This window comes from Callithrix jacchus, chromosome 15 (assembly GCF_049354715.1).
Source record: "Callithrix jacchus isolate 240 chromosome 15, calJac240_pri, whole genome shotgun sequence".
In the NCBI taxonomy this organism is placed as follows: domain Eukaryota; kingdom Metazoa; phylum Chordata; class Mammalia; order Primates; family Cebidae; genus Callithrix; species Callithrix jacchus.
In genome coordinates this window covers 40,039,631-40,064,257 of record NC_133516.1, presented here as the reverse complement: position 1 = coordinate 40,064,257, position 24,627 = coordinate 40,039,631, and the positions used below count along the sequence as shown (strand labels likewise).

Below are 24,627 nucleotides of genomic sequence, written 5' to 3'. Positions count from 1 at the left end.
AAACTGCAAAAATTAGCTGGTAAGGTGGCACACACCTGTAGCCCCAGTTACTCTGGAAGCTGAGGTGGAAGGATCACTGCAGCCAGGGAGGCAAAGGTTGCAGTGAGTAGCCTAGGCTGGTCTCGAACTCCTAGGCTCAAGCAATTGCCCACCTCTGCCTCCCAAAGTGCTAGGATTACAGGCATAAGCCGCAGCGCCCAGCTCCAAATTCACTTATTAATTCCAGCAAATTATTTATAGATTTTTTTGTACTTTCTATGTACACAATTGTGTCATGTGCAAACAATGCCAGTTTTATTTCTTCTTTTCTGATTCTTATCCCCTTTTCTTTATTATATTTATAGAAGTGAACTGTTTGCTATGATTTCTTACCTTGATTTTACAACTGAGTTTTTTTTGGGAAAACAAAAATCTTAGAAAATCTCAGTCTTTTTCATCTTGTGAAAAGTCCTGATATTTTCATTACACAATGAAAATCAGACCTGATGTCAACCGCAAGTGGCCGCAGCATCCCCAGTTGTGGCTCTCTGTTGATACACGTTAGAGCATTTGGTACCTCCTGTAGGAGCAGCCATAGTCCACAGTGCTGTGGAAATGTGCTGGCCATGCTCCAGGGACACTTAGACCCAGAGAAAGCTTCTCTGAAGACCTGCTGTGGCCTACTGGGGACACCTGTTCTTGTTCCCTGAGGAGCTGAGACGATCCCAGAGGGAACTCCAGGAGCTTGCACAATGTGATGAATTTACTAAACCCTTACGCTCATATGGCAGGGCAGCGGGGAAGAGGGACTAGGTGCCAAGCTACCTCTACTGCCTGCTGTTCCTGTTTGTGTAGCAATCCTGAAAATTAACCTGACCCACCTAGGTCTGCGAGGTGAACTCACTGGTGGTCATCATTGGCAGCCAAGCAAATGAAGGCCTTTGGAGGAGTCGCTGTGGTTAAGGGATATGAGTGACTCACAGTGATGTTGCTCATCCTATGACAACCATCGTGTAAATGTCACTTGCGGTGAGGCTATTTGGAAGAAACAGTCTGTGCATTTCGGTGATGCGGAGGAAGTGCCTCACAGGCACAGACTGCTGACAGCTCTCTGCAATAGCATCATGGGTTTTATTCCTAAAATCATAATCCCCCGTGTCACAATGCCACCTGGCATGATCTCAAAGCTTTTCTAGGATTTTCATCTTCCCCAACCAGCTGGGTTTTCTTCTTGGCCTGTGTGCCTGAGGTTCACAAAATAAAGCATTGTGTTTGTCTTTCAGCCACAGCTCTGAGCTGGGTGACAGGCTTTAAGACCCCGTGCATCCAAACTGCCAATTAAAGAGGGTCTGAATGCTCTGTGCTGTGGGGCCTCTCTGGGTTTTTTGTGGTATTATTTGTTAATAAAAGTGAATTATTTGCTATGCAGCATTATTCATAATAGCCAAAAGGTGGAAAGAACCCAAGTGTCCATTACAGATGAATAGATAAACAAAATATCTATATACACACAATGGAATATTATTCAACTACAACAAAAAGTGAAAAAGTAAGGCATGCGGCCGGGCATGGTGGCTCAATCCTGTAATCCCAGCACTTTGAGAGGCCGAGGCGGGTGGATCATGAGGTCAAGAGATCAAGACCATCCTGGTCAACATGGTGAAACCCCGTCTCTACTAAAAATACAAAAAATTAGCTGGGCATGGTGGCACGTGCCTGTAATACCAGCTACTCAGAAGGCTGAGGCAGGAAAATTGCTTGAACCCAGGAGGCAGAGGTTGCGGTGAGCCGAGATCGCACCATTGCACTCCAGCCTGGGTAACAAGAGCGAAACTCCGTTTCAAAAAAAAGTGATGCATGCTACAACATGGATGAATCTTGAAAACATTATGCTAAACGAGAGAAACCAGACACAAAGGTCACACATTGTATAGCACCATTTATGTGAAATGTCCGGAAAGGCACATCTAAAGAGACAGTAAGTAGACGAGTGGCTGTCTGAAGATAGAGAGGGAGAAACTGGGAGTAATGGCTACTAGGTACGGGGACTCATTTGGGGAGGTGGAAGTATTTGAAATTAGATCATGGTAATGGTTATACAACACTCTGAATATATTAAAACCACTGAATTATACACTTTATTTATTTAGTTATATTTTATTTATTTATTTATTTAGACAGAGTCTCACTCTGTTGCCGAGGCTGGAGTGCAGTAGCACGATCTCAACTCGCTGCAACCTCTGCTTCCCGGGTTCAAGGGATTCTCCTGCCTCAGCCTCCCAAGTAGCTGAAATTACAGGCACATGCCACCATGCCCGGCTAATTTCTTGTATTTTTAGTAGAAACAAGGTTTCGGCATGTTGAGCAGGCTGGCCTGGAACTCCTGGCCTCAAGTGATCTGCTGGCGTCAGCCTCCCAAAATGCTGGGATTACAGGTGTTAGCCACCGTGCCCAGCCTTGAATTGTATACTTTAAAATGGTGACTTTTATGTTACACGGATTTTAACTTAATTTAAAAAGCAAATTATTTGCTATCAACTTATTTTTCACATTGAAAATCAAACATCAACATTACCCTGACACCTGACTCTGACAGCCCAGGGAACTGCTGGGGGACCATGCAGCATTGGGGCTGGTTTCCACATGAGGTGGGTGGAATTAGCCTTTACATAATCCCACCTCTGTATACGGCCATATCCATGGTTACGAGCCACATCAGGGAATTTCATTCTCTGCTTCAATTTCATATGGTTAATAAAAATGGCGTCTGTGTGTGGCAGTCCATGTTGCCTTGGCAAGACCACGAGAAGGGGCACGCAACTCTGGCCTCTCCATGTCAGGGGCCATCCAGGAGCCTTAACCCACAAAGCACACACTCCTGGTACCAGCACTGCAGGGGCAACGGCGTTTCAGCTTCAGAGTGAGTTTCGCTTTCTCAATGCAGAAGGTGGGTACCAGGTGATTCCAGGAAGGGGTCACAAATCTCCACCCCGCCCCCAGAGAGCAAGAGCAAAAGATGAAAAACTCCCTTCCATTCAATTAGTTTCCTTTCAAGGATCAGAGCCTGGCTGGCAGGCGGAAAATTCCACACTCAAGTGAAACAAAAGGGAGCCAGAAAGGAGGGCAGATAAAGGGCATAACACCCTCCCTGCACTCTTCTTTGTACAGAAGTGAGTTCTGACTTCCCGAAGTCCCAGTTAGATCTCAATGGGCTTACATATGGCATAGAGAGGAGCCAGGTCTATTTTGGTGCTCCCTTCATCAGAAGATGTACACCATGGGGTGGGAAGGGCAATTTCATTTGATAACTAGCCAGTGGCAGTGAAAAGGCAATGAAACACATCATGAGAAAGTCACTTTCTTTTTTTTTTTTTTTTTCCCGAGACGGAGTTTCGCTCTTGTTACCCAGGCTGGAGTGCAATGGTGCGATCTCGGCTCACCGCAACCTCTGCCTCCTGGGTTCAGGCAATTCTCCTGCCTCAGCCTCCCGAGTAGCTGGGATTACAGGCATGTGCCACCATGCCCAGCTAGTTTTTTGTATCTTTAATAGAGACGGGGTTTCACCATGTTGACCAGGATGGTCTTGATCTCTTGACCTCGTGATCCACCTGTCTTGGCCTCCCAAAGTGCTGGGATTACGGGCTTGAGCCACCGCGCCCGGCTCGAGAAAGTCACTTTCTTTTTGACTATTAACCTGGTTCCAACAAGGAGAAAGGCTCAACTCAGAGCTGCTACATCTTTCACACTGCTCATGCTTTGTAACAAAATAAAAGGAGACTGAGAGCCCTTTGTAGGCAACAGTATCTAGGCTACAATTTAACAAGACTGTTTAATGTCATTTTGTTTATTTTTACTTTTTGATATAAATTTTATCTATGGCAAGCTTTCCACTTAAGGGAGTGATTAAGGGAGTGATAATTATATCACTTTTTAAGCAATTGATTTAAGGATTTTTTTAAAAAAAACATGGCTCACTCTAAAGGAAATACAAAAGAAAAGGACAGGTGGTATCCAGATAGGGCAAGAATAATAACAGTGGTCCAAGAATGACATATTCTGGAAACTTCTTTTCCTTTCTGTTACTTCTTTACTAATGAATACTTATAGAACAACTCTAAAAGCATTCTGTCCTACACATGCCATCTCAATGGTTCTGCTCTTTCCTGTTCATTTTGCAGTGACATTGCTGCACCTGTCAGGACATCACAGGGTCAGAACGCAATGATCAAGTCCAGGCATGGTGGCTCACGCTTATAATCCTAGCACTTTGGGAGGATCACTTGAGGTCAGGAGTTCAAGACCAGCTTGGCCAACATAGCAAGAGCCTGTCTCTACTAAAAATACAAAAATTAGCCAGGCATGATGGCACATGCCTGTAGTTCCACCTACTCGGGAGGCTGAGGCAGGAGAATCACTTGAACCCAGGAGGTGGAGGTTTCAGTGAGTCAAGATCATGCCACTGCACTCCAGCCTGGGTGACAGAGGGAGACTATGTCTCAAAATAAATAAATAAATAAAAAGAATCCAATGATCAAGAAGATACCAAAGCAGTTGCCATAAAAATGTACAATCCTCCTTGCTTGACGACAGAATCACTGACTTTGGGAATGTGGGTGGGGAAACATGCTATCAGAAACCTGAAAGGGTTAGGCATGATGGCTCATGCTTGAAATTCCAGTACTTTGAGAGGCCGAGGTGGGAGGATCACTTGAGGCCAGGAGTTCAAGACCAGCTTAGCCAACATGGCAAAACCCCATCTCTATTAAAAATACAAAAAACCAGCTGGGCATGGTGGCACACACCTGTAAAATCCCAGCTACTTGGGAGGCTGAGGAAGGAAAATTGATTGAACCCAGGAGGTGGAGATTGCAGTGAGCCAAGATCACCCCACTGCACTACAGCCTGGGTAACAGAGCACAACTCTGTCTCAAAAAAAAAACCTTAAATAACGGATCTGATCTGGTAATATTCTTCAAGAACAGTCCTAAAATTCAAAAGAGGATGAGTACCTTTTAACTTTTCTGTATGTCTGAACTATTTCCTAATAAAATGTTGGACAACAACAACAAAAAGAACAAGCAGATATTATGATACTCTTGAAATCATCAATTATAAAACTGGCTTACCAATAATAGATTCTTATCAGTGCTGAAGGCCACAGGAGAAATGAGGCTACGAATGCCAGGATAGGGATGGCCAGTGTCCCGCCCGCAATCACAAACATGTTAACCACATCAAGATCCATCCTGCTCTTTCAGGCTGGCTGACACCTGCAGGGGCCAAAGAGAATGATGATATTAAAACTCTGTCTCAAGGGAAAAGAGGCAAAGAAGCAAAGGGGACAAGAAAAGTGAAGTTCCCAGAATGAAGGTAAAGATCGGGAGGAAAGCAAAGCAGGCAAATGCTTTAAAAACAAACAAACAACAACAAAAACAAATAGACGTGACAACTAAAAGTAATAAGGAATTTTTCAGAGGAGCCTGGATTTATAAAAAATACTATTAAGGACATTGTTGGCACAAATGTGGAAATCTGAGTAAGGACTGGGTATTAGACAACATCATTGTATCAGTGATGCAATTCTTGACTATGATGATGAGAATGTGGTCATGTATGTATGTAGGAGAATACCTTAGCTCTTAGGAGATGTCTGCTGAAGTTGTAAGGGGTAAAGTATAATGTTATCTGCTACTCACTTTAAAACATTTGTGAAAGAAAAAGTAATATGTGTGTGTTTGTGTCGGTGGGAAGAAAGGAAAGAGAAATAAAACAAATATGGTAAAATGCTAACCACTGGGGAATCCAGGTGAAGGTTACATGATATTATCCTTTCAATCTTTCTGTAGGCTTGCAATTTTTAAAAATAAAAAAGGACAGGTTGGGCATGGTAGCTCATGTCTGTGATCCAGCACTTTGGGAGACTGAGGCAGGAGTATCACTTGAGTCCAGGAGTTTGAAGCTGTAGTAAGCTATGATTGCACCACTGTACTTCAGCCTAGGCAACACAGTGAGAGACCTCTTTAAAAAAAAAAAAAAAAAAAAAGACAGAGACTTTTAAAGAAATCAATGAACATGTACATGTACACATGGATATGAGAAACCATTAACAGTGATTCCATTTAGGGTGGGGAATTAGATAGCTAAGTGTCAGGAATAGACAGGAAACTTGTTTTTCATTTTTTAAAACTTTTAAGTTGCTATGTAAATATATAACCTGTGTGAATTCACTCAAGGTAGTAACAAAAAATATTAAGGGAAAATAGTACAGAAAGTTACAGAATAAAGTTTCAAACCCGTTTTCATAGTTTCAGTAGAAGTTTTGGCTAAATGGAGCCTAAATCCCCTTTACATTTAGTTAATAAGTAAAACAAATAGCTCAAGTATGTGAAAGAGTTTACCTAACTAACTTGTTTACTCATGTAGTCTTAAAACTAACCTTGAAGCCAGATGGTCCTCTCAAGAGGAAGCTGACCAAGGATATACCCTCTAATAGTGTTTGATTTATGCATCAGAACCTGTGCTTTAATCTTCACTCTAGTAGTGCTGACTCAAGCACTACTTTACTAAATAAATGTAAAGTTTAAGTCAATTAAACTTTACTAAATAAATGCAAGTTTCACTGGCTGGGGAGGGCTGGTAATCACAACTGTTTATAGCACTCTCTAAGGAGTCTGTAAGAAGCTGCACAGACCCTCAGCCGAACTAGCAAAGCATAATATCTGTGTGTCAGTGTACTTTATTCATCCGTTGCTGAGTCAAGGTCTGCAAGACAGACCCCCACAGGTAGTGACCCTGACAGTGGCACCCAAATGTAGGGCAACACTGACAATCACCAATTCAAAAAATAAACACATGATAAAAAGTTAGGGCGGGAATAAGCCAAAAAGGTAGTATTCAGTGTACTTTCTGATGTCCTCCTAAAGACTTACACATCTGTAGACTAGAATGTGGGATGCATGAGAATGAGGACTGGGTGTCCCTAGCACCAAGACTATGACCTAACACATAATAGATGCACTAGAATCCCAGATGAATCAGAAGCCATGCCCTGCCCTGTCTTATGAGCTTGCAAACAGTTCATTCTAGCATGGAATGAAAAATACTTCAGGCTGGGTGCCATGGCTCATGCCTGTCATTTCAACAATTTGGGAGGCAGAGGTGGAAGGATCACTTGAGGCCAGGCATTCAAGACCAGCCGGGGCAACATCACAAGACCTCATCTCTATTTTATGTGTGTGTGTATGTGTATACACATATATATGTATACACACACACATATATATCATAAAATATACAAATATAAATATATAATAACATAATATATATTTCAAGTGCCATGATTCTCCCCAATACACAAAATACCTGGAAGGACCTGTAAGCCAGGTGTGGCCCTCTGCCTTGATTCCTAGCCATCTGTGCTAAGTGTGCAGGATTTCTTCAAGAAAAAGCATTAACATCTAACAAATCATGGCTTCCCTTATATTTCCTGGGAAATGGAGCAATCTCTCCCATATGCTTCTATCAACTGATACTTAATTCAATTTTATAACAAGTTCATGGCAGCACAGTATAATCTCATATCCACTGAGCACAAGCGTCAGCATGCTTTTTCTGTAAAGGCCAGACGGTGACTGTTTCAGCACTGTGGGCCACAGAATCTCTATCACAGCTGTTAGCAATCTGACACTGGATGAGAGACCAGCCATTGAAGATACGTAACGAATGGGTATGACTATGTCCCAATAAAACTTCACAGAAATAGGGTGTAGGCCAAATTTGGCCTGTAGGCTGTAATTTGCCAACCTTTGATATAGTACATCAGCCCTGTCACATAGGAAAGGCAGGTGTTTCTTCCTGTTTTATAGGCTGAGGAAACTGAGGCTCTGAGAGGCTAAATAACTTGACAAAGGTCACACAGCTTGTAGTCATGATTACAAAACAGGTTTCTAACTCCAAGCCTTTGCCCCAAGCTCAACTTTGTCTATTTTTTATATTTTTCAAATGGCCTTTCCTCAGTCTCTGCAACCTCTTTGCTGTTAGGTATCTACATTCATCATCCCTAATTTCTCCATGAAGCTCTCCATCTTCAAGTGGTTTTGCCTAGCAAGTACTTTCCAGCCTAAAGAAGGAGACAGATGCATCCATAGGTGGATTAGATGGTTCTTTTCATTACATACACATATTCTGAGTGCAGTCCTGAGTCTACAGTGATGAAACCTGCCACCTTCCCAGGGCATAAGCACTGTCTGTCTCTGATGCAACTGCCCTCTCAGTTTTTTAGTCACTATAAACAATTTTCCCAGCACATTTAAATCCCTGAATGATTCACTTATTTAACACTGGCTACAATTTACCCTGCTAAAAGGCATCACCATCAAGGGGTAAGCAAGTTAATTGTAGACTGAAGGGAATTTGTACAGATCTGTTTGAACACCGTGGGCTGTGAATGAGTTGACAAAGATAGGAACTGTCAACTTTGAGAAGACTTTTCCACATCATACAAAGTCTTTAAAAACTGCTGAGGGCCACTGTGAATTATTACTGAGCAGCAGGGAGCCCTTTGGACTAAGAATTAAACCAGTTTATGTCCAAAGCCATATAATATCATAGACTCTGACACTGGAGATGATAGCCCCAAAATGAAGGCATGATCATTACAAAACAAAAACAAAACCCTCTCTGCTCTGTCAGTGCCTGCCATGATGCCACAGTCAGTTTCAGCAAAGGTTTCATCTGGCTCCATCTTCTGTTTAATAAAGTCTTCCATAAAGAGCTTTTGTAGAACGTGATCAATTTAGCAATGTTTGGACTTATTACAGAAAACCCTGCACACTCTCCCTGACAAGGTCAAATCAATCCAGACCTTAATTGAAGAAACCACAATTCTGAGTTTTCTGTACAGATAAAGAGTAGGCAATTTATTCCTATCTCTACAACATCCTTCATTTTACAAAGGACTTGCTTTAGCTTTCCTTTAAAAAGACAGCTCCCCTGCCATACTGGTGTTTATTTCTAGAATACTCTATGTACCTAGGGGAGAGGCTGGAAGCAGAAAAACTGAAGCATTAAGAACCAGGAACTGCCAATGGCCAAGAATCAGAGCTCAACTAAGAAGTGTAACTTGAGTTTCCCAAGGCATGGGACCGATACAACTGAGAGTTTGCAAGATGACTTTAGCAAGCAGGAGTACTAAAGAATGCTTCAGGGTCACACAGCATTAGATAACACTGACATATATACTAGGAAAGTCATCCTTTTCAGTCCTACTTGGGTCAAAGAGAAACTCTCAGTGTGGTGGTGGTAAACAGCCCTCTAGGCTGGGCACAGTGGCTCATGCCTGTAATCCCAGCACTTTGGGAGGCTGAGGTGGGTGGATTGCTTGAGCAGAGGAGTTTGAGACCAGCCTGGGCAACATGGAGAGACGCCATCTTTACAAAACATATAAAAATTAGCTGGGCATGGTGGCATGCACCTGTAGTCCCAGCTACTCAGGAGGCTGAGGTGGGAAGATCACTTGAGCCTGGGAGTCTGAGGTTTCAGTGAGCTGAGAATGCACCACTGCATTCCAGCCTACGCAACAGAGGGAGATTATCTCAAAAAAAAGAAGGGGGAAAAAAGAAAGTCAATTTAAAGAAAAATGCTCAGTAGGTGATACATGAATCTAGCAAAAATCGTGATGGTTACACATGAATGGCTGCCACTGAGGGGCAAACTCGTGCGATAAATAGAACCAGGCTGGGGCACCAGTGTGGCAGCTGGCCCTCTCCAACCTGGCTCTTCCACGCATCAGCTGGGAGACCTTGGCTTCCTCATCTATTTAATGAGAACATTCAGATAGTCACGTCTGTTCTTTCTTACTTTGGTTATTTAAACATTTCTGGAATTATGACAGGCAATTAAAGAGTAGGATTTGGCTCGCCCCCACAAGCATCTTCTTCCCTATTAGAGCTTCCAGAACCTAAAACATCACCTGGCAAAGACTTGGTGCTTGATCATGTTTATCGCCTGACTGAATAAACTGAAAAACAAAACATTTTATCTATTTATCGTGTCAAGTGAGGCACCCGAGGGTTAAAGAGAGAGATCAGTGGCCCTGTGGCACAATGTGAAGCAGACAATGCCAGGAAGGAGAGCTGGTCACGATGACACCAGTGTGCACGATGGCACACTCTCACATTCCAGGCTCAGGGTCCTCTGCCACTGGTTAACACCCAAGCTGTGCATTTGGAGGCTCTTATGTCTGAACACAGTGGCAAAGATTAACTGGATAGGGGACATGTCAATGGATCCAGATAAACATTGCATCAAGGAAATGAAGTTTAATCCGGGGTTAGGAGTAAGGCACATCTTACAATTTTCTTTTAATGTTCTCACTGATTTTGAAAGGTGGGATCTTGAGTTCCGATATCTTAATCTTAAGGGGATAAAGTAAACTCCAAGAATAAACAATGTAAAACACTTTCATATAATCTCATAGACACATCTCTCCTTGCTTCTCCTGACTTACTGATTTTTTTTTTCTTTTTGAGATGGAGTCTTGCTCTGTCACCCAGGCTGGGGTGCAATGGCAGTCTCAGCTCACTGCTACTTCCGCCTCCTGGGTTCAAGCAATCTCCTGACTTAGCCTCCCAAGTTGCTGGGATTACAGGTGTCTGCCACTATGCCTAGCTAATTTTTGTGTTTTTAGTAGACACGGGGTTTCACCATGTTAGGCTAGTCTTGAACTCCTGACCTCAGGTGATCTGCACACCTTAGCCTCCCAAAGTGCTGGGATTAAAGGCGTGAGCCACCACACCCAGCCGACCTACTGATTTCTGCCGACAGTAACTGCATCAGTCTAACCTCCTAGATGCCAATGCATCTTTCATTGTCCTACTTGCTCACCACTTCTATTAGGCAAAGGTGAAGAGGTACCAGCACTGGAATCAACTTGTCCAAATCTAAACAAACTACACTGCCCAATATATGGCAATTTAAATGTAAATTAATAAAAGCCAAAGAAAATTCAAACCTCAATTCTTCAGTCACACCAGCCACATTTCAAGTGCTCAACAGCTACATGTGGATAAGCACTACCATATTAGACAGCACAGCTTTAGGGGACTTATACCCCTAAACACCAATCCCTTAGGCCCGTTGGGTTCAACATTTACTAGGAATGTAAGGTAAGAAGAAAAATTATCACCAGGTGTGGAACTTTGTAAGTCAGACCACAGCTCCCCTCAGCCCCCACACTGGCTCCAGGTCCTCCTTTTCTCACCCTTTTATTTCTATAAAGGCTGTTCTTTCATGATCCATAGTCCTCCCACCATCAGCTGCCAGAGGAATCTCCTGAATTCACACCAGGGATCAGGCTGTGCTGGTCTCATGTCCGCCAAATAAAATGTGAACTCTGACCACCCTATGTGGTCCCAGCTCAGCTTCCCAGTCTTGACTCCTAGTATTTGCCTGCACTCCAAATAGGCAGTTCCCAGCCCCCAGGCAAGCCCTATACAGCTTCATTGTGTCTTCCTGATGAGCTGCCTGATGAGCTCTTCTCTGCCTTCAAGGCCAGGACAAGTGTCCCCTTGCCAAGAAAACATCCGGCCCATGAGTGCGTGCCTTCCAGACCCCTTTCAAATTCAGAGCCAGGTTCCCCACATATTCTTTCAGAACTATTTGTAGGGGGCTTTTAGGGTATGCATCAGAGCTTTGAAAACCTCCACATGCTGAATCCCTTCCCACTAGACCTGATCAGAGAAATCAGGCAGCACAGTTTGGCCTGCTGGGCTTACAACAGCAGTCCCAGTCTCATTAAAGGCGGCCTTTTGGGGGAAATCTATGGTGGTAAAAATCCATACTCACTCTTCAAAGAGCACAGCCTTCTTTCCCAACTGCTACTGGCTCTGGCAGGAGCTGAAAATGAGATTCTGGAATCACACAAAATAAAATGACAAAGCATTAACTTATACTAGGGAATATGAATGAGGTGCTAACAGCTGGCCAGACTGCCAGCTTCAATGAAGGTGGAGCACTCTCTTTCTCAGTACAAAGTACAAATAGCTTGTGGCTTTACAGGACACCTCTTGTTCAGGTCACCTCCCCCAATAAGGCAATTAGGCAAACGTGCACAAACAGCAGGCATCTCAGATAACAAGTCAGGATTATAAAGGATTGAAGGAGGTCAAAGAAGAAATCTGGTGAGTAGCCAGGCCTAGAATGCGCTGCACGATAGTTAAAGCTCTCCTCCATCGCGATTAGGGCTTACCTAAACTGTTCAGAAAGGAATGGAAGCAAAGCAGCAACCAACGGGCAAGTGAGGATGATACTGTTACCAGAGTGACAGCACTGGTACAGTCAGGGGCCTGCACAGCTCCAAAACTGGGGGCTGGGCAGAAGCAGGGAGGTGCTACAACTGCTCAGCAGCAAGAGAATGAGACGAGCAAAGGAAACGAAATCAGCAAAACCCCTCAATTGTTTCAGATGAATCAAAGTGTTAAGTATAAAAAATAAAACCATCATCTGGGCGCAGTGGCTCATGCCTATAATCCCAGCACTTTGGGACGTCAAGGCGGGCAGATCACAAGGTCAGGGGTTCAAGAACAGCCTGGCCAACATAGTGAAATGCTGTCTCTACTAAAAATACAAAAATTTGCTGGGCTTAGTGGTGGGCGCCTATAGTCTCAGCTGCTCAGGAAGCTGAGGCAGGAGAATGGCTTGAACCCGGGAGGCGGAGGTTTCAGTGAGCCGAGATTGTGCCACAGCACTCCAGCCTAGGCAACAGACTGAGACTCTGTCTCAAAAACAAAAACAAAAACCATTAAGTTCTAAAAAAAAAACAAGAGAATTCTATTTTTAAAGTATCTCCATAGAAAAGGGCTTTCTAAGTAATGTCTAACATCCACAGGCCATAACAAAAGGATTATTAATTGCATTAAAAAGTGTCTAAATGTCCACATGGAAAGAGATACCATAAATAAGAATAAAATTTGTAAATATGTATCAGAGGAAACATAGTAATTTCCTTAATGCATAAAGCGTTCCTACAAATCAAGACCACCACCAACAAAACCTAATAGAAAAATGAGCAAATGATCTGAACAGATAATTTACCAGGAAGGAAATACAAATGACTCTTAACTATATAAAAAGATGCTCAATCTCATTTATAATAAGAGACATGCAAATTAAATCTACAGGGTGATGGTGATCTTTCTTTATCATACTGGCAAAGAATAAGAAGTTTAATACAGACGGTGCTGCTGAGGCTATGGAAAAAGATGCTCTCATATAATGTACCAATTTGCATTCTCATCAGCAAACTCTACAGATGGCAATTTGGCAAAATCTGTGGCTGTGTAAAATGCACATATCCTTGACCTAATGATCTTCTCTTCTTCTAGGACTTTATCTATTTTATGCCTGATTAGGTGTGAAAATGTTTGTGTAAGAGTATTACAATAGTATTCACAATGACAAACGATTGGAAATAATTCACATGCTCACATATAGTAAACTTATAGTTAAGTAAATGATGGTATAGCTTTACAAAGAAACACATATGGCCATTAAATACAAATAGAAATTAAATATAAACCCTTTATGTAATGAGACAGTCCTATTTGTCCCTATGGGTAACAACTTCCAAGGTACATTACCTCAAAAAAGCAAGGAACAGAAGAATAAGAGTAATACCTCTAACACTGAAAAACAGAGAGTGAGAGAGAAAATATATTTGTTATGCTTACGTGTGTGTGAAATCCTTCTGAACGAACACAAAAAAAACTGCCCACGGTTATGGTTAGCACTGGAAGGGAAACTGCAGGGCTGGGGACAAAGATGAGAGGGAGACTTTTCCCTGATACCTTTTTTCCCTTTTGAAGTGCTACCATGCGTATATTTAATTAAAACCTACAATCTAGTTTGGGCACTGTGGCTCATGCCTGTAATCCCAGTACTTTGGGAGGCTAAGGTGGGAGGATCACTTGAGGCCAGGAGTTCAAGACCAGCCTCGCCAATAGGGTGAAACCCCAACTCTACTAAAAATACAAAAATTAGCCAGGTGTGGTGGTGTGCGCCTGTAGTCCCAGCAATTCAGGAGGCTGAGGCATGAGAATCGCTTGAACCTGGGAGGTGGAAGTTACAGTGAACCAAGACCACCACTGTACTCCAGCCTGGGTGACAGAGCCAGACTCTGTTCCTTATTCCTGCCCTAATTGATAAGGCCATTGGACTTTGTAACTAACCTTGACTCCATACCCTATGACCCCCCACTCCCAGCTTGCAAAAAACTACCCGCTCCAAACCTATAAAACCAACTCATATCCCACCACCCTTTGCCGATGCCCTTTTCAGCCTCAGCCCACTTGCACCCAGGTGAATAAACAGCCATGTTGCTCACACAAAGCCTGTTTGCAGGGGGCAGGGTCCTCTGCATTCAGCACGTGTTTTAACACTAGTCACATAGGGCTGCTTAAAATTAAATTGAAATTAAATAAAATTAAAAATTTGGATCCTCGGCTGCACTAGCCACATTTCAAATGCTCAATAGCCACCTGTAGTTTGTGATTATCATACAGGACAGCAGAAATATAAACATTTCCCTTACCACAAAAGTTCTACTGGCCCATCCCGGACTCTACACTAGTTCAAGAGGCCAGGCACTGTGACTCACACCTATAATACCAGCACCTTGGAAGGTCAAGGCAGGAGGATCACTTTGGGCCCAGGAGTTTGAGACAAGCCTGGGCAACATAGCAAGACCCCATCTCTACGAAAAATACAAAAATTAGCTATGGTGGTGCATTCCCGTAGTCCCATTTAGAATCACTTGAACCCAGGAGGTAGAGGTTGCAGTGAGCCAAGATCATGCCACTGCACTCCAGCCTGGGTGACAGAGTAAGATTATGTCTCAAAAAAAAAAAAAAAAGGCCAGGCGTGGTGGCTCATGCCTGTAATCCCAGCACCTTGGGAGTCTGAGGAGGGCAGATCATGAGGTCAGGAGTTCGAGATCAGCCTGACCAACATGGTGAAACCCTGTCTCTACTAAAAATCATACAAAAATTAGATGGGCATGGTAGGGCATGCCTTGTAATCCCAGCTACTCAGGAGACTGAGGCAGGAGAACCTGGGAGGCGGGGGTTACAGTGAGCCGAGATGTCGCCACTGAACTCTAGCCTGGGAGTCAGAGCAAGACTCCATCTAAACAAACAAAAAATGTCCACTAGAGACAGCCACCAAACATTAACTGCTTCCCATTATAAGGGGAAAGAATACAAATGTGAATGCTGGAAGGATAGCAGATGAAACTCCCTCCATCTCCACACATTCTACGCAGCCTAGCAGCCCACTCTATTAACATTCAGTGACTGGGGACTACTGCCTACGTGACTGTCCAAAGTTCATGCCACCACAGCAGGAACTTTCGTCCTTAAGACTCCAAGTCCAGTACTCTTAGATAGAAAATAGGAATTTGTCAAATGATAAATGTTATCATTCTAACCTGGAACCACATGACCATCCATAAACCATACATTCTTATCTCCTTAGTGGTTCTGGGAGAGGTACTGATTAGATGGTTCGCTCTCTCCTGCTTCGCACCAAAGCTCAGACAACTGGTTCCTCATGGGGGTTCTTGTTGAAGAACCAGCCCAGCCCACAGTCCCCTCCCTGCTTTGGCCACCTGGGCAGCACTGTGGGAAAGAGAATTCAGCCCAGCCAGGCTGGTCTTGTGGGTGGAACCAGAAAGCCTCGCTACCTGATCCTCTAGAGAAGTGATACCCAGAGGAGGGACAGGCAGGCAGATCAGTCCGAGGCTCAGCTGGAAGGCAGGGGGGTTGTGCATCCTGTGGTACAGCTTTTAACAAATCAGACTGGCCAAGAAGCAAGGCGATGAAACATGTCACACATGCCCTGACCTCAACCAGCAACATCAGCCTCTGGTCAAGAGGTGCGCTGTGGTGATAGCCCGGAATAACCGCTTGTTTGAACATGTTTAAAACGAGACAACCCGATAGGATTATAAGCCAGTCTCCTGCTGGATGAAACAGGAGCCAAAAGCCACTTGACTCTTTACCTTCAAGAAACCCAGTCTTCAGGCACTAGTGGAGCCCACAATAGGCTTTGAACATTTCTCACTGAATTAGCATGAATACACAAACTGTCATCAGCCAGGTCACCCCTCAAAGGTAAAGTGCTAGAAAGAGCATCATGTAAGTGACTATTTGCCACATAACTGACAGGAATTAAAATAGCCCTCTATTGGTGTGCTATACAGCAGGGGGCAAAAACAGAACCTCAGCACCCAAAATATTCTCCGTTGTCCACACTTGTACTTTTAGACAAGAGGAAATAAATAGGCTGGGCGCAGTGGCTCACACCTGTAATCCCAGCACTTTGGGAGGCTGAGTCGGGTGGATCACCTGAGGTCGGGAGTTTGAGACCAGTCTGACCAACATGAAGAAACCCCATCTCTTCTAAAAATACAAAATTAGCTGAGTGTGGTGGCACATGCCTGCAATCTCAGATACCTGTGAGTCTGAGGCAGGAAAATCGCTTGAGCCTGGGAGGCAGAGGTTGAGGTGAGCCGAGACCACGCCACTGCATTCCAGCCTGGGCAACAAGAGCAAAATTCTGTCTCAAAAAAAAAAAAAAGAGGAAAAGCAGGTAGATCAAAGATGGTTTTTTTTTGGAAACAGAGTCTCTCTCTGTCACCCAGGCTAGAGTGCAGTGGCATGATCTCAGCTCACTGCAACCTCTGCCTCCAGAGTTCAAGCAATTCTCCTGCTTTAGCCTCCCCAAGTAGCTAGGATTACAGATGTGAATCACCACGCCGGCTAATTTTTGTGTGTTTAGTAGAGACAGGGTTTTGCCATGTTGGCCAGGCTGGTCTCGAACTCCTGGCCTCAAGTGATCCACCTGCCTTGGCCTCCCAAAGTGCTGGGATTACAGGCGTGAGCCACCGTGCCCAGCCCAGGGTTTTGCCTTTCTAAAGGAGGTGAAGTGGCCAGGCGCAGTGGCTCATGCCTGTAATATCAGCACTTTGGGAGGCTGAGGTGGGCGGATTACCTCAGGTCAGGAGTTCAAGACCAGCCTGGCCAATGTGGTGAAATCCCATCTCTACTAAAAATACAAAATTAGCCAGGTATGGTGGCAGGCGCCTCTCATCTCAGCTACTCAGGAGATTAAGACAGAAGAATCACTTGAATCTGGGAGGTGGAGGTTGCAATGAGCCGAGATCACACCATTGCTCTCCAGCCTGGGTGACAGAGCAAGTCTCCATCTCCAAAAAACAACATCAACAAGAACAAAAAGGGAGGTGAAGTTGGTCTACGGTACTTCCTAACTGCAGGAACAAAGCTGCTGTTAAACAAACAAACAAAAGAGCCCCGCTCCTAAACACTGGCAAGCTTTAGCAGGACCAGATTTCCTACTCCCAGCACAAAGTCTAGGACCCCAGCATTCGGGACCCTCGTGAGCTCATGCCCCTGTTCTTTCTAGCCAGAATCTCCTCCCCAGAGACCTCAAAAAGATAAGCACCAGAAAAAAAGATATGTGATAAAGCCACACTCAGAATTTCATTGTTAAGAGTAAAATACAGTTTTGTTCAGTGCTTTATCCAAATAAATAAAACAAAAATCAAATCCATTTTATAAGCAATAGTAAGTTTTAAGCAAATTTTAGGCTAAGCAAAATTTAGGCTATAATTAGACTTTTGTGCCCTTTTTTTTTTTTTTGAAACAGGGTCTTGCTCTGTTGCCCAGGCTAGATTGTAGTGGTGCAGTGCAGCCTCAACTTCCTGTGCCCAAGTGATCCTTCCACCTCAGCATCCTGCGTAGCTGGGACCACAGATATGCATCACCACGCCCAGCTAAGTTTTCATTTTTTGTAGAAATGGGGTCTCTCCATGTTGCTCAGACTGTTCTCAAACCCCTGGCCTCCAGCAACCCTCCTGCCTTGACCTCCCAAAGTGCTGCGATTACAGGCACAAGCCACCATGCTCACAATTCTTAGAACAAAGACTTCATCTCATGTAGATTGTTTTACAGTATGGCAAATCCTTCCAATCAACATTTGGTCATCACTGTGCTATCATAAAGAAGCCATGTTTGCAAAAATATCTTTTGGCTTCACTGATTTCTCAAGGGCCTCTCAATTCTTTGATTTTCAAGTCTCTCCCCTGAAGGAGCTGTCATCCTTTCTCTTCATCAATTGTTGACAGATCTCACATTGCCAGATCCTACTATTGCTTTGACACGTCATTTAAGCAGTTCTTCAACATCACTGGCTTTGATTTCATGAGATATTGCCTCTCTTAAGAGTTGCAATTTTACTTTCCATTGTTTGTCTCATATTTGCAAAGCATCTGACCACCAGGGAGAGACCCAGAGCTAAAATATGGATGCTCCTGGAGCCTGGCTAACTGCCAGGGTTGAAAACAGAGGGAGGGACGATGAAGTAGGACCTAATTTTGCACATGGCAAACCCATTAATGAATATTCTCCTGTTATGAAAACTTCTGCTTCCCAGCCAGCTGCAGTGGCTCATGTCTGTAATCCCAGCACTTTGGGAGGCCACGGCAGGCAGATCACTTGAGGTTCGAGACCCGCCTGGTTAACATGGTGAAACCCTGTCTCTAACTAAAAATACAAAAAAATTAGCCAGGCATGGTGGCGCACTCCTGTAGTCTGAGCTACTAAGGAGGCTGAGGCACAAGAATCCCTTGAACTTGGGAGGCAGAAGTTGCAGTGAGCTGAGTTCACACCACTATGCTCCAGCCTGGGCAACAGAGCGAGACTCTGTCCAAAAAAAAAGAAAGAAAACAAAACTTCTGCTTCCCATCCACGATCTGGAAACTGGAGAATCAGATACTAGGTACACTTAATAATCTGACTCTCTTATGACTATACCTGCACTGGCTTTCTGTTTTTTTTCTCTATTTTCTCCACTTTCTCTACCTGTAAGACATCCTCTGCCTCCCCCCAGTTCTCCCGTAAAGAAATCTTTCTGGCAGAGCTAGAATTTACCTCCTTCACTTAGCCTTTCCTCAATACCCCAGTAACCTCTGTTTCATCCCCCATGCCCCCGGAATATTTGGCATGAATACTTCCCTTTCAAGACACTTGTGATTTGTATCTTGCTATGACAACACTGGCTGGACCCTCCACTAGGCTGCAAGCTCCTCAGAAACAAGTCTGACCACATCTTTGCTTCTGTCACAATACTTAGCACCCACTGTCACTTGTCCTTGCTAGGTACTTGGTCAATGACAAATGATAACTGGGAAGTCAAAACAGAACGAACTGTTCAGACTGAGAAGACACAAGTCCCCACCCCCATCACACAGCCTTAGGGGGAGAAGTCACCAATCAACTCCCACCAGTGTCAACACAGGTCATCCCTTCACTCTGCTCACATGGCCACCAATGAAAGAAACATTCATCAGGGCAGTATAGTTTTAGAAGTGGTAGTTCAGATGGGGAGCTGGGTCCTAGAGAAGTTAAGCAAGCTGCTCAATGTCACACAGCTTCCTCTTCCTCTCTGCTAATTCACCAGTGGTTTGCAGTGGCCCTCAGCATGATGTTGAAGGCCACTTAGGATTTGGTGCCTGCCCATCTCTCAAGGGTCCTCCTCCTCTATCACTCCCTAGCACCTGCCCGCCACCCCTTCCCATAATGATCTGCAACCCCCAGCATCTGCTCTCCCATACCGAGAGGACTTTGGCATACTTGCTCCCCTCTCCCTGGCACATCTATTCTCCCTCTTGCCTGGTGAGCTCCAGCCCATCCTAAAAGTCTTGGCTATGAAAGCACTGCCCTCGTCTGTAAATGCTCCTCTGAAAGTTCAGTTTTGCAGTTCAACAACCTGGGTTCAAATCTCTGCTCTGCCACTGACCATTGGGACTCTGTTCTGGTCACATGCTTGCCATATGACTGTAGCAAGTGACCTAACCTCTTAGAATTCTATCTTGGTGTGGGGATGAGATGAGATGATTCAAGGGAACTGTTCAAAGCAGTGACAGGCAGATACTAAGCAGTGACTCTACACTGCTGGGATCTTGCCTGATTTCACAGGTAGTTAGGCAGCCCTGCCACACCTCCACCACCCTGCATGGCCACTGCTCAGGTCTGTGGAGATGCTTGAGTAGTCTCTGGGCAGGGTCTGCATTGCCATCTTTATACTCTCAGAATCCAGACCATAGCTCAGTCCCATCCCCAGACTTCATTACGTGTAAGGTTTGAGTCCTTTCCTGGGTATACCACATGGCAAACACCCAACGCCAATAGCCAAACAGCCACAGCTTCTGGAAAAATGCCTAAGAGCAAAGGCTGCTGTTAATTTAGGTTATTGCTTAAAAAGAAGAGGATCCCAACCTGCAGCAGGGTGAGAATCTCTGCCCACACCTCCTGAGTGCTGTCCTGCTCCCCTGAATCAGCAGTTTCCTTGGTACAGCAGCAGAGAGTGGCACAGAAGCGCTTGACAGACCCCACATCCATCCAACAACAGGCAGCAACACCCTTGGTGGCCTCTAGGGTTGGGAAGCATCAAATAGGATCCAGAGGGTTTCTGAGGGTCTGGTTTAGAAGAATATCTCGATCTTCTTGGAAGAGGCAACTACATGCAAGGTCAGAAGGGACTTTAATGTAAAAATCATGTCTGGATCAGTTTCTTAACTGGGGCACAAGTGACACTGGAGGCCATATAATTCTTTGTCATGGCACTGTCCTATCCATGTAGGACATTTAGCAGCATCCTTGGCCTCTACTCACTTGATGTTACCTACAAGTTGTGACAACCACCAACAACAAAATTTAAAAATGAGCCAGATTTGGTGGTGCACACCTGTCATCCCAGTTACTTAGGAGGCTCAGGTAGCAGGATTGCTCATGCCCAGGAGTTAAGAGTTACGTGAGCTATGACTGCTCCACTGCAGTCCAGCCTAGGCAACAGAGTGAGACCCTGTCTCTTAAAAAAAAAAAAAAAAAAATGAAGACTCAATTAGAAAAAATTTTTAAATGAATTTTTTTCAACTTGCAGAACTAGCTTCCCGGCATCTTCCAAACACTTAGCTTCAAGGGGGACATCCTTACCCCTTTTCTTTTGAACACTCATCATGGTAATAATTAATCACCAAAATAACCAGGAATTTTATAAAGAGTATCCCAGGTGTGGTGGTGCACACCTGTAGTTCCAGCTACTTGGGAGGCTGAGGTGGGAGAATCACTTGAGCCTAAGAGTTCCAGGCCAGCCTCAGTAGGAAACAGTGATACTTCATCTCTAAAAAAAAATTTTTTTTTTTTTTTTTGAGATGGAGTTCGCTCTTGTTACCCAGGCTGGAGTGCAATGGCGCGATCTCGGCTCACCGCAACCTCCGCCTCCTGGGCTCAGGCAATTCTCTTGCTTCAGCCTCCCGAGTAGCTGGGATTACAGGCACGTGCCACCGTGCCCAGCTAATTTTTTGTATTTTAAGTAGAGACGGGGTTTCACCATGTTGACCAGGATGGTCTTGATCTCTTGACCTCGTGATCCACCCGCCTTGGCCTCCCAAAGTGCTGGGATTACAGGCGTGAGCCACCGCGCCCGGCCAAAAATTTTTTTTAAAGGATATGACATAGTGAAGCTGATTTCCACTCTTAGCTGCCTGCTAGCCTACTAGAATAAACACTCATCCTTTATTTTTATTTTTTATTTTTTGAGACTGAGTCTTACTTTGTCACCTAGGCTGGAGTGCAGTGGCACAATCTCAGCTCACTGCAGCCTCAACCTCCCAGGCTCAAGCAGTTTTCCCACCTCAGCCTCCCAAGTAGCTGGGACTACAGGTGCACACCACCACTCCTAGCTAATTTTTTGGGGGGGTAGAGATGGGGTTCTGCCATGTTGCCCAGGCTGGTCTTGAACTCCTGGGCTCAGGTGATCCTCCTGTCTTGGCCTCTCAAAGTGCTGTCCACTTTGAGGTGTCAGCCCACCACACCCAGCGAAAACACTCATACTTGGTTTTCTTCCCTCCAAACCCAAAGATAATCTCTGAGTCTAACCTCTTGCCCCCATGATAGACCTCACCCAACACATACTGCAAATGAGGACCACCTCTAAGGACAAGTTTTCTCTCATATCGAGTTTCAGAATTACTTCCAGTGGCACAAACTGCATTCCCATCTTTTGCTCTAGGTTTCCAGATGCTCACGGAACTCAAAGATCATACATTTTAAAAGCTAAAACAACAGAAGGGCAATTCTGTCTCTAACTACAAAGACAACGGATAATTTAGAGTCGAAGAAAGCCATAGAATGTGTTGAAATCAAGGCAAAATATAAAAATAATAAGAAGATTGAAATAGAGTTGAAGAAAGTCTCATAGGTCTTTCTGAGCACAAAAAATGCTTCACTTCTGCAGAGTCAGTGTGAGCCATTTAGCAATGATTTTTTTCCCAGAAATTCAAGGTAGTGGTCAACTACCACTCTTCATAATAACTGCCACTTTCTGAGTGCTTACCACATGCTGGGCCCTGTGCATTATCTTATCTAAATATTGCCACTACCCTCTAAAGTGGGTACTATTACCAGAAGCTGAGAGGCCCTTGCCGGTCTGAGAACCTAATTTTAGAAAAATAAGTTGGTGCTAAAAACACACTGATTAATTTCTCTTATTTCTAATTTCCTATAACAATGTTCTTGATAAGAATTTGTTGAAATTGGGTAAAAAGTCTAGTGGTTCGCAGGGACGGGGGCGTTCTGAGGTCAGACTCACTTCCTGTCCTGGGAAGAGACCACCTCTGGAAGCCTCATATTCCTGCTCTCAGAAGTGGGCACAGCGGTGGCACCTACCTCAAGGAGCTATTGGGGGAAGCATGGCAGGTAATTCTTTTAAGGGGCTTAGAACAGGGCCTGGCACATAAGACTGGCTTATTCAATGTCAGCAATTATTCATTATAAACTATTTTAAACTCGTAGCCAGGTGGAGCCACCAGGGATTTCTGAGTGGGGAGGGGGGACAGCGGGAAGCGGGGTGGGGGGGGCGGGGGAGGAGCATGGTGAGACAAATGCTGGCCTCCAGGTCTCAGCTGAAGTAAGACCTTTCCTCTTCTTAACCACCCAGCTCCTGGGGCATAAAAAGGGCTCAAAATACATATTCCCTGCATGCACAATATCTAGACCCTCTGGCACCCTCTTCCCCACACCTGCCATGCCTCTCACTTGGTCACCGGGCCTTGCTCTGGGCTCAGGGGCGCAAACCCTGCACCTGCACTGCCCTGCAGCCGGTGTTACACAATCCGCATTTCTAAGGCAGCCAGGAATCCCGTGTCCCGTGGTGGGAACCGCAGGTTGCCGGCGGGTACCGGGCTGGACAGCATCCAGACTCAAGGATGTCGACTAGGAGAGGGGGCCAGGGCGCGGGAGCCGGGGCAGGCTGGGGAAACAGGAGCTGAAAGGCTGCTGGGGGAGGGAAGTCTTAGCGGAGAGGGATCTTGGGGGCGACGCGGAGGCAGCGCGTGACACGGAGCAAGAGACTGGGAGGGCGAGCTGCAGTCCTTCTCCAGGACATGGAGGAAACGGGGGTGCAGAAACCCCCAGATCCTCTCGGCACTGCGACGGGCGCCTAAGGGCTGGAGCGGGCGCGGGGTCGGGGGGAGGCGGAGTAGAACGAGGGTGCAGGTCCCGACCCGTCCTCACTCTGTCCCCTGGCTTCAAGAGGCTGGCAGCCTGGACCTGGGAAGTGGGGCGCCGGGGTTCGAGCATCTCAAACCTATCCAGGCAGCAGGAGGTGGGGGCAGAGTCCGCGCGGGGAGCGGAGTGGAAAGCCAGCTGCAGGTCCTTGACTCCTTCCACCCCGTGCGCCGCTGCCTGGAGGCAACGGGAGAAGGTCACTGGGCCATCGGGGCGCCCCATCCCCGTCGGGGTAACCCCGCCCGTCCGCCCCCGCTCACCTGACAGGCCTCAGCCGCCTGCGTTCCGCCGCCGAACCCGGACCCCGACCCTCGGTCCCTAGCCCGGGCTTGGACCCGCCGCCGCGCTCCTACCCGCGCCGCTCCCAGCTCCGGCGCTCTGAATGGCTGGACTCCTTAAAGGCGCAGCGTGCCGGCCCGCGTCCTCCGACAGAAAAGCTGGCCCCGCCCGCACCTGGCCCCGCCCGCACCCGGCCCCGTGCGCAGTCCCCGGGCGGAAGCGCTCGGTTTGGGGGTTTGGGGGCGCTTATCCCCAGCTCCGCCCACCGCGGGCTTACAGCGTTAAACCCCGAGGGTAAAGTTAGCGTCCCGCACAACCAGATGCAGGCAGCGGGCAACTCTCTCCGAGTACCCGAGAGCCAGGGCGGAAGCCTCAGCGCCTACTGTGTTTCCCGGGGGGCGGAGCCCGAGCGTCCCGTGCCGCCCTCCCCTCCGCCCCCCCAGCTGGGAAGCGCACAGTGGGCGGGGCACGGGGAGGGCCTCTGAGCCCCCGGAGCCACCCACAGTTCCACAATCCCGGCCCGAAGTCTTCCCGGCACTGTGTTTCACTTACTGAACACCTACGGTGTGCCTGGCGCGGCTGGGTATCACACCTGCCAAAGTGACCCCAGGCAGGATCTCTGGATCTCTGCCCCGAAAGGCATCAGAGAGAAAGGGACAGGCAGGGGTTCTCAGGCAGGCAACACTGCTTTACATCTGTTGTCTCACGTAATCCTATGAGGTAGACA

General features: G+C 45.8%; 1 protein-coding gene across 17 annotated transcripts in view; it reads right to left on the bottom strand.

The window, feature by feature from the left end:
- ABHD6 (abhydrolase domain containing 6, acylglycerol lipase) overlaps window positions 1–24,005 on the bottom strand; it is a 57,123-nt gene extending 33,118 nt beyond the window's left edge. For 2 of the 17 annotated variants that reach the window (XM_078351316.1, XM_008981893.5), the window contains exons 1-2: window positions 23,882–24,005; window positions 5,106–5,249 (exon numbers count right to left, since the gene is read on the bottom strand). In XM_078351316.1, the coding sequence (XP_078207442.1) occupies window positions 5,106–5,224 (119 nt within the window). In that variant the 5' untranslated portion in view covers window positions 5,225–5,249; window positions 23,882–24,005. Of the gene's footprint in view, window positions 1–5,105; window positions 5,250–5,770; window positions 5,998–11,823; window positions 11,889–23,617; window positions 23,799–23,881 lie in introns of those variants that run through there. The other 15 variants (XM_078351310.1, XM_078351313.1, XM_078351314.1 and 12 more) reach the window with 15 other exon arrangements.
- Window positions 24,006–24,627: the final 622 nt, after the last annotated feature.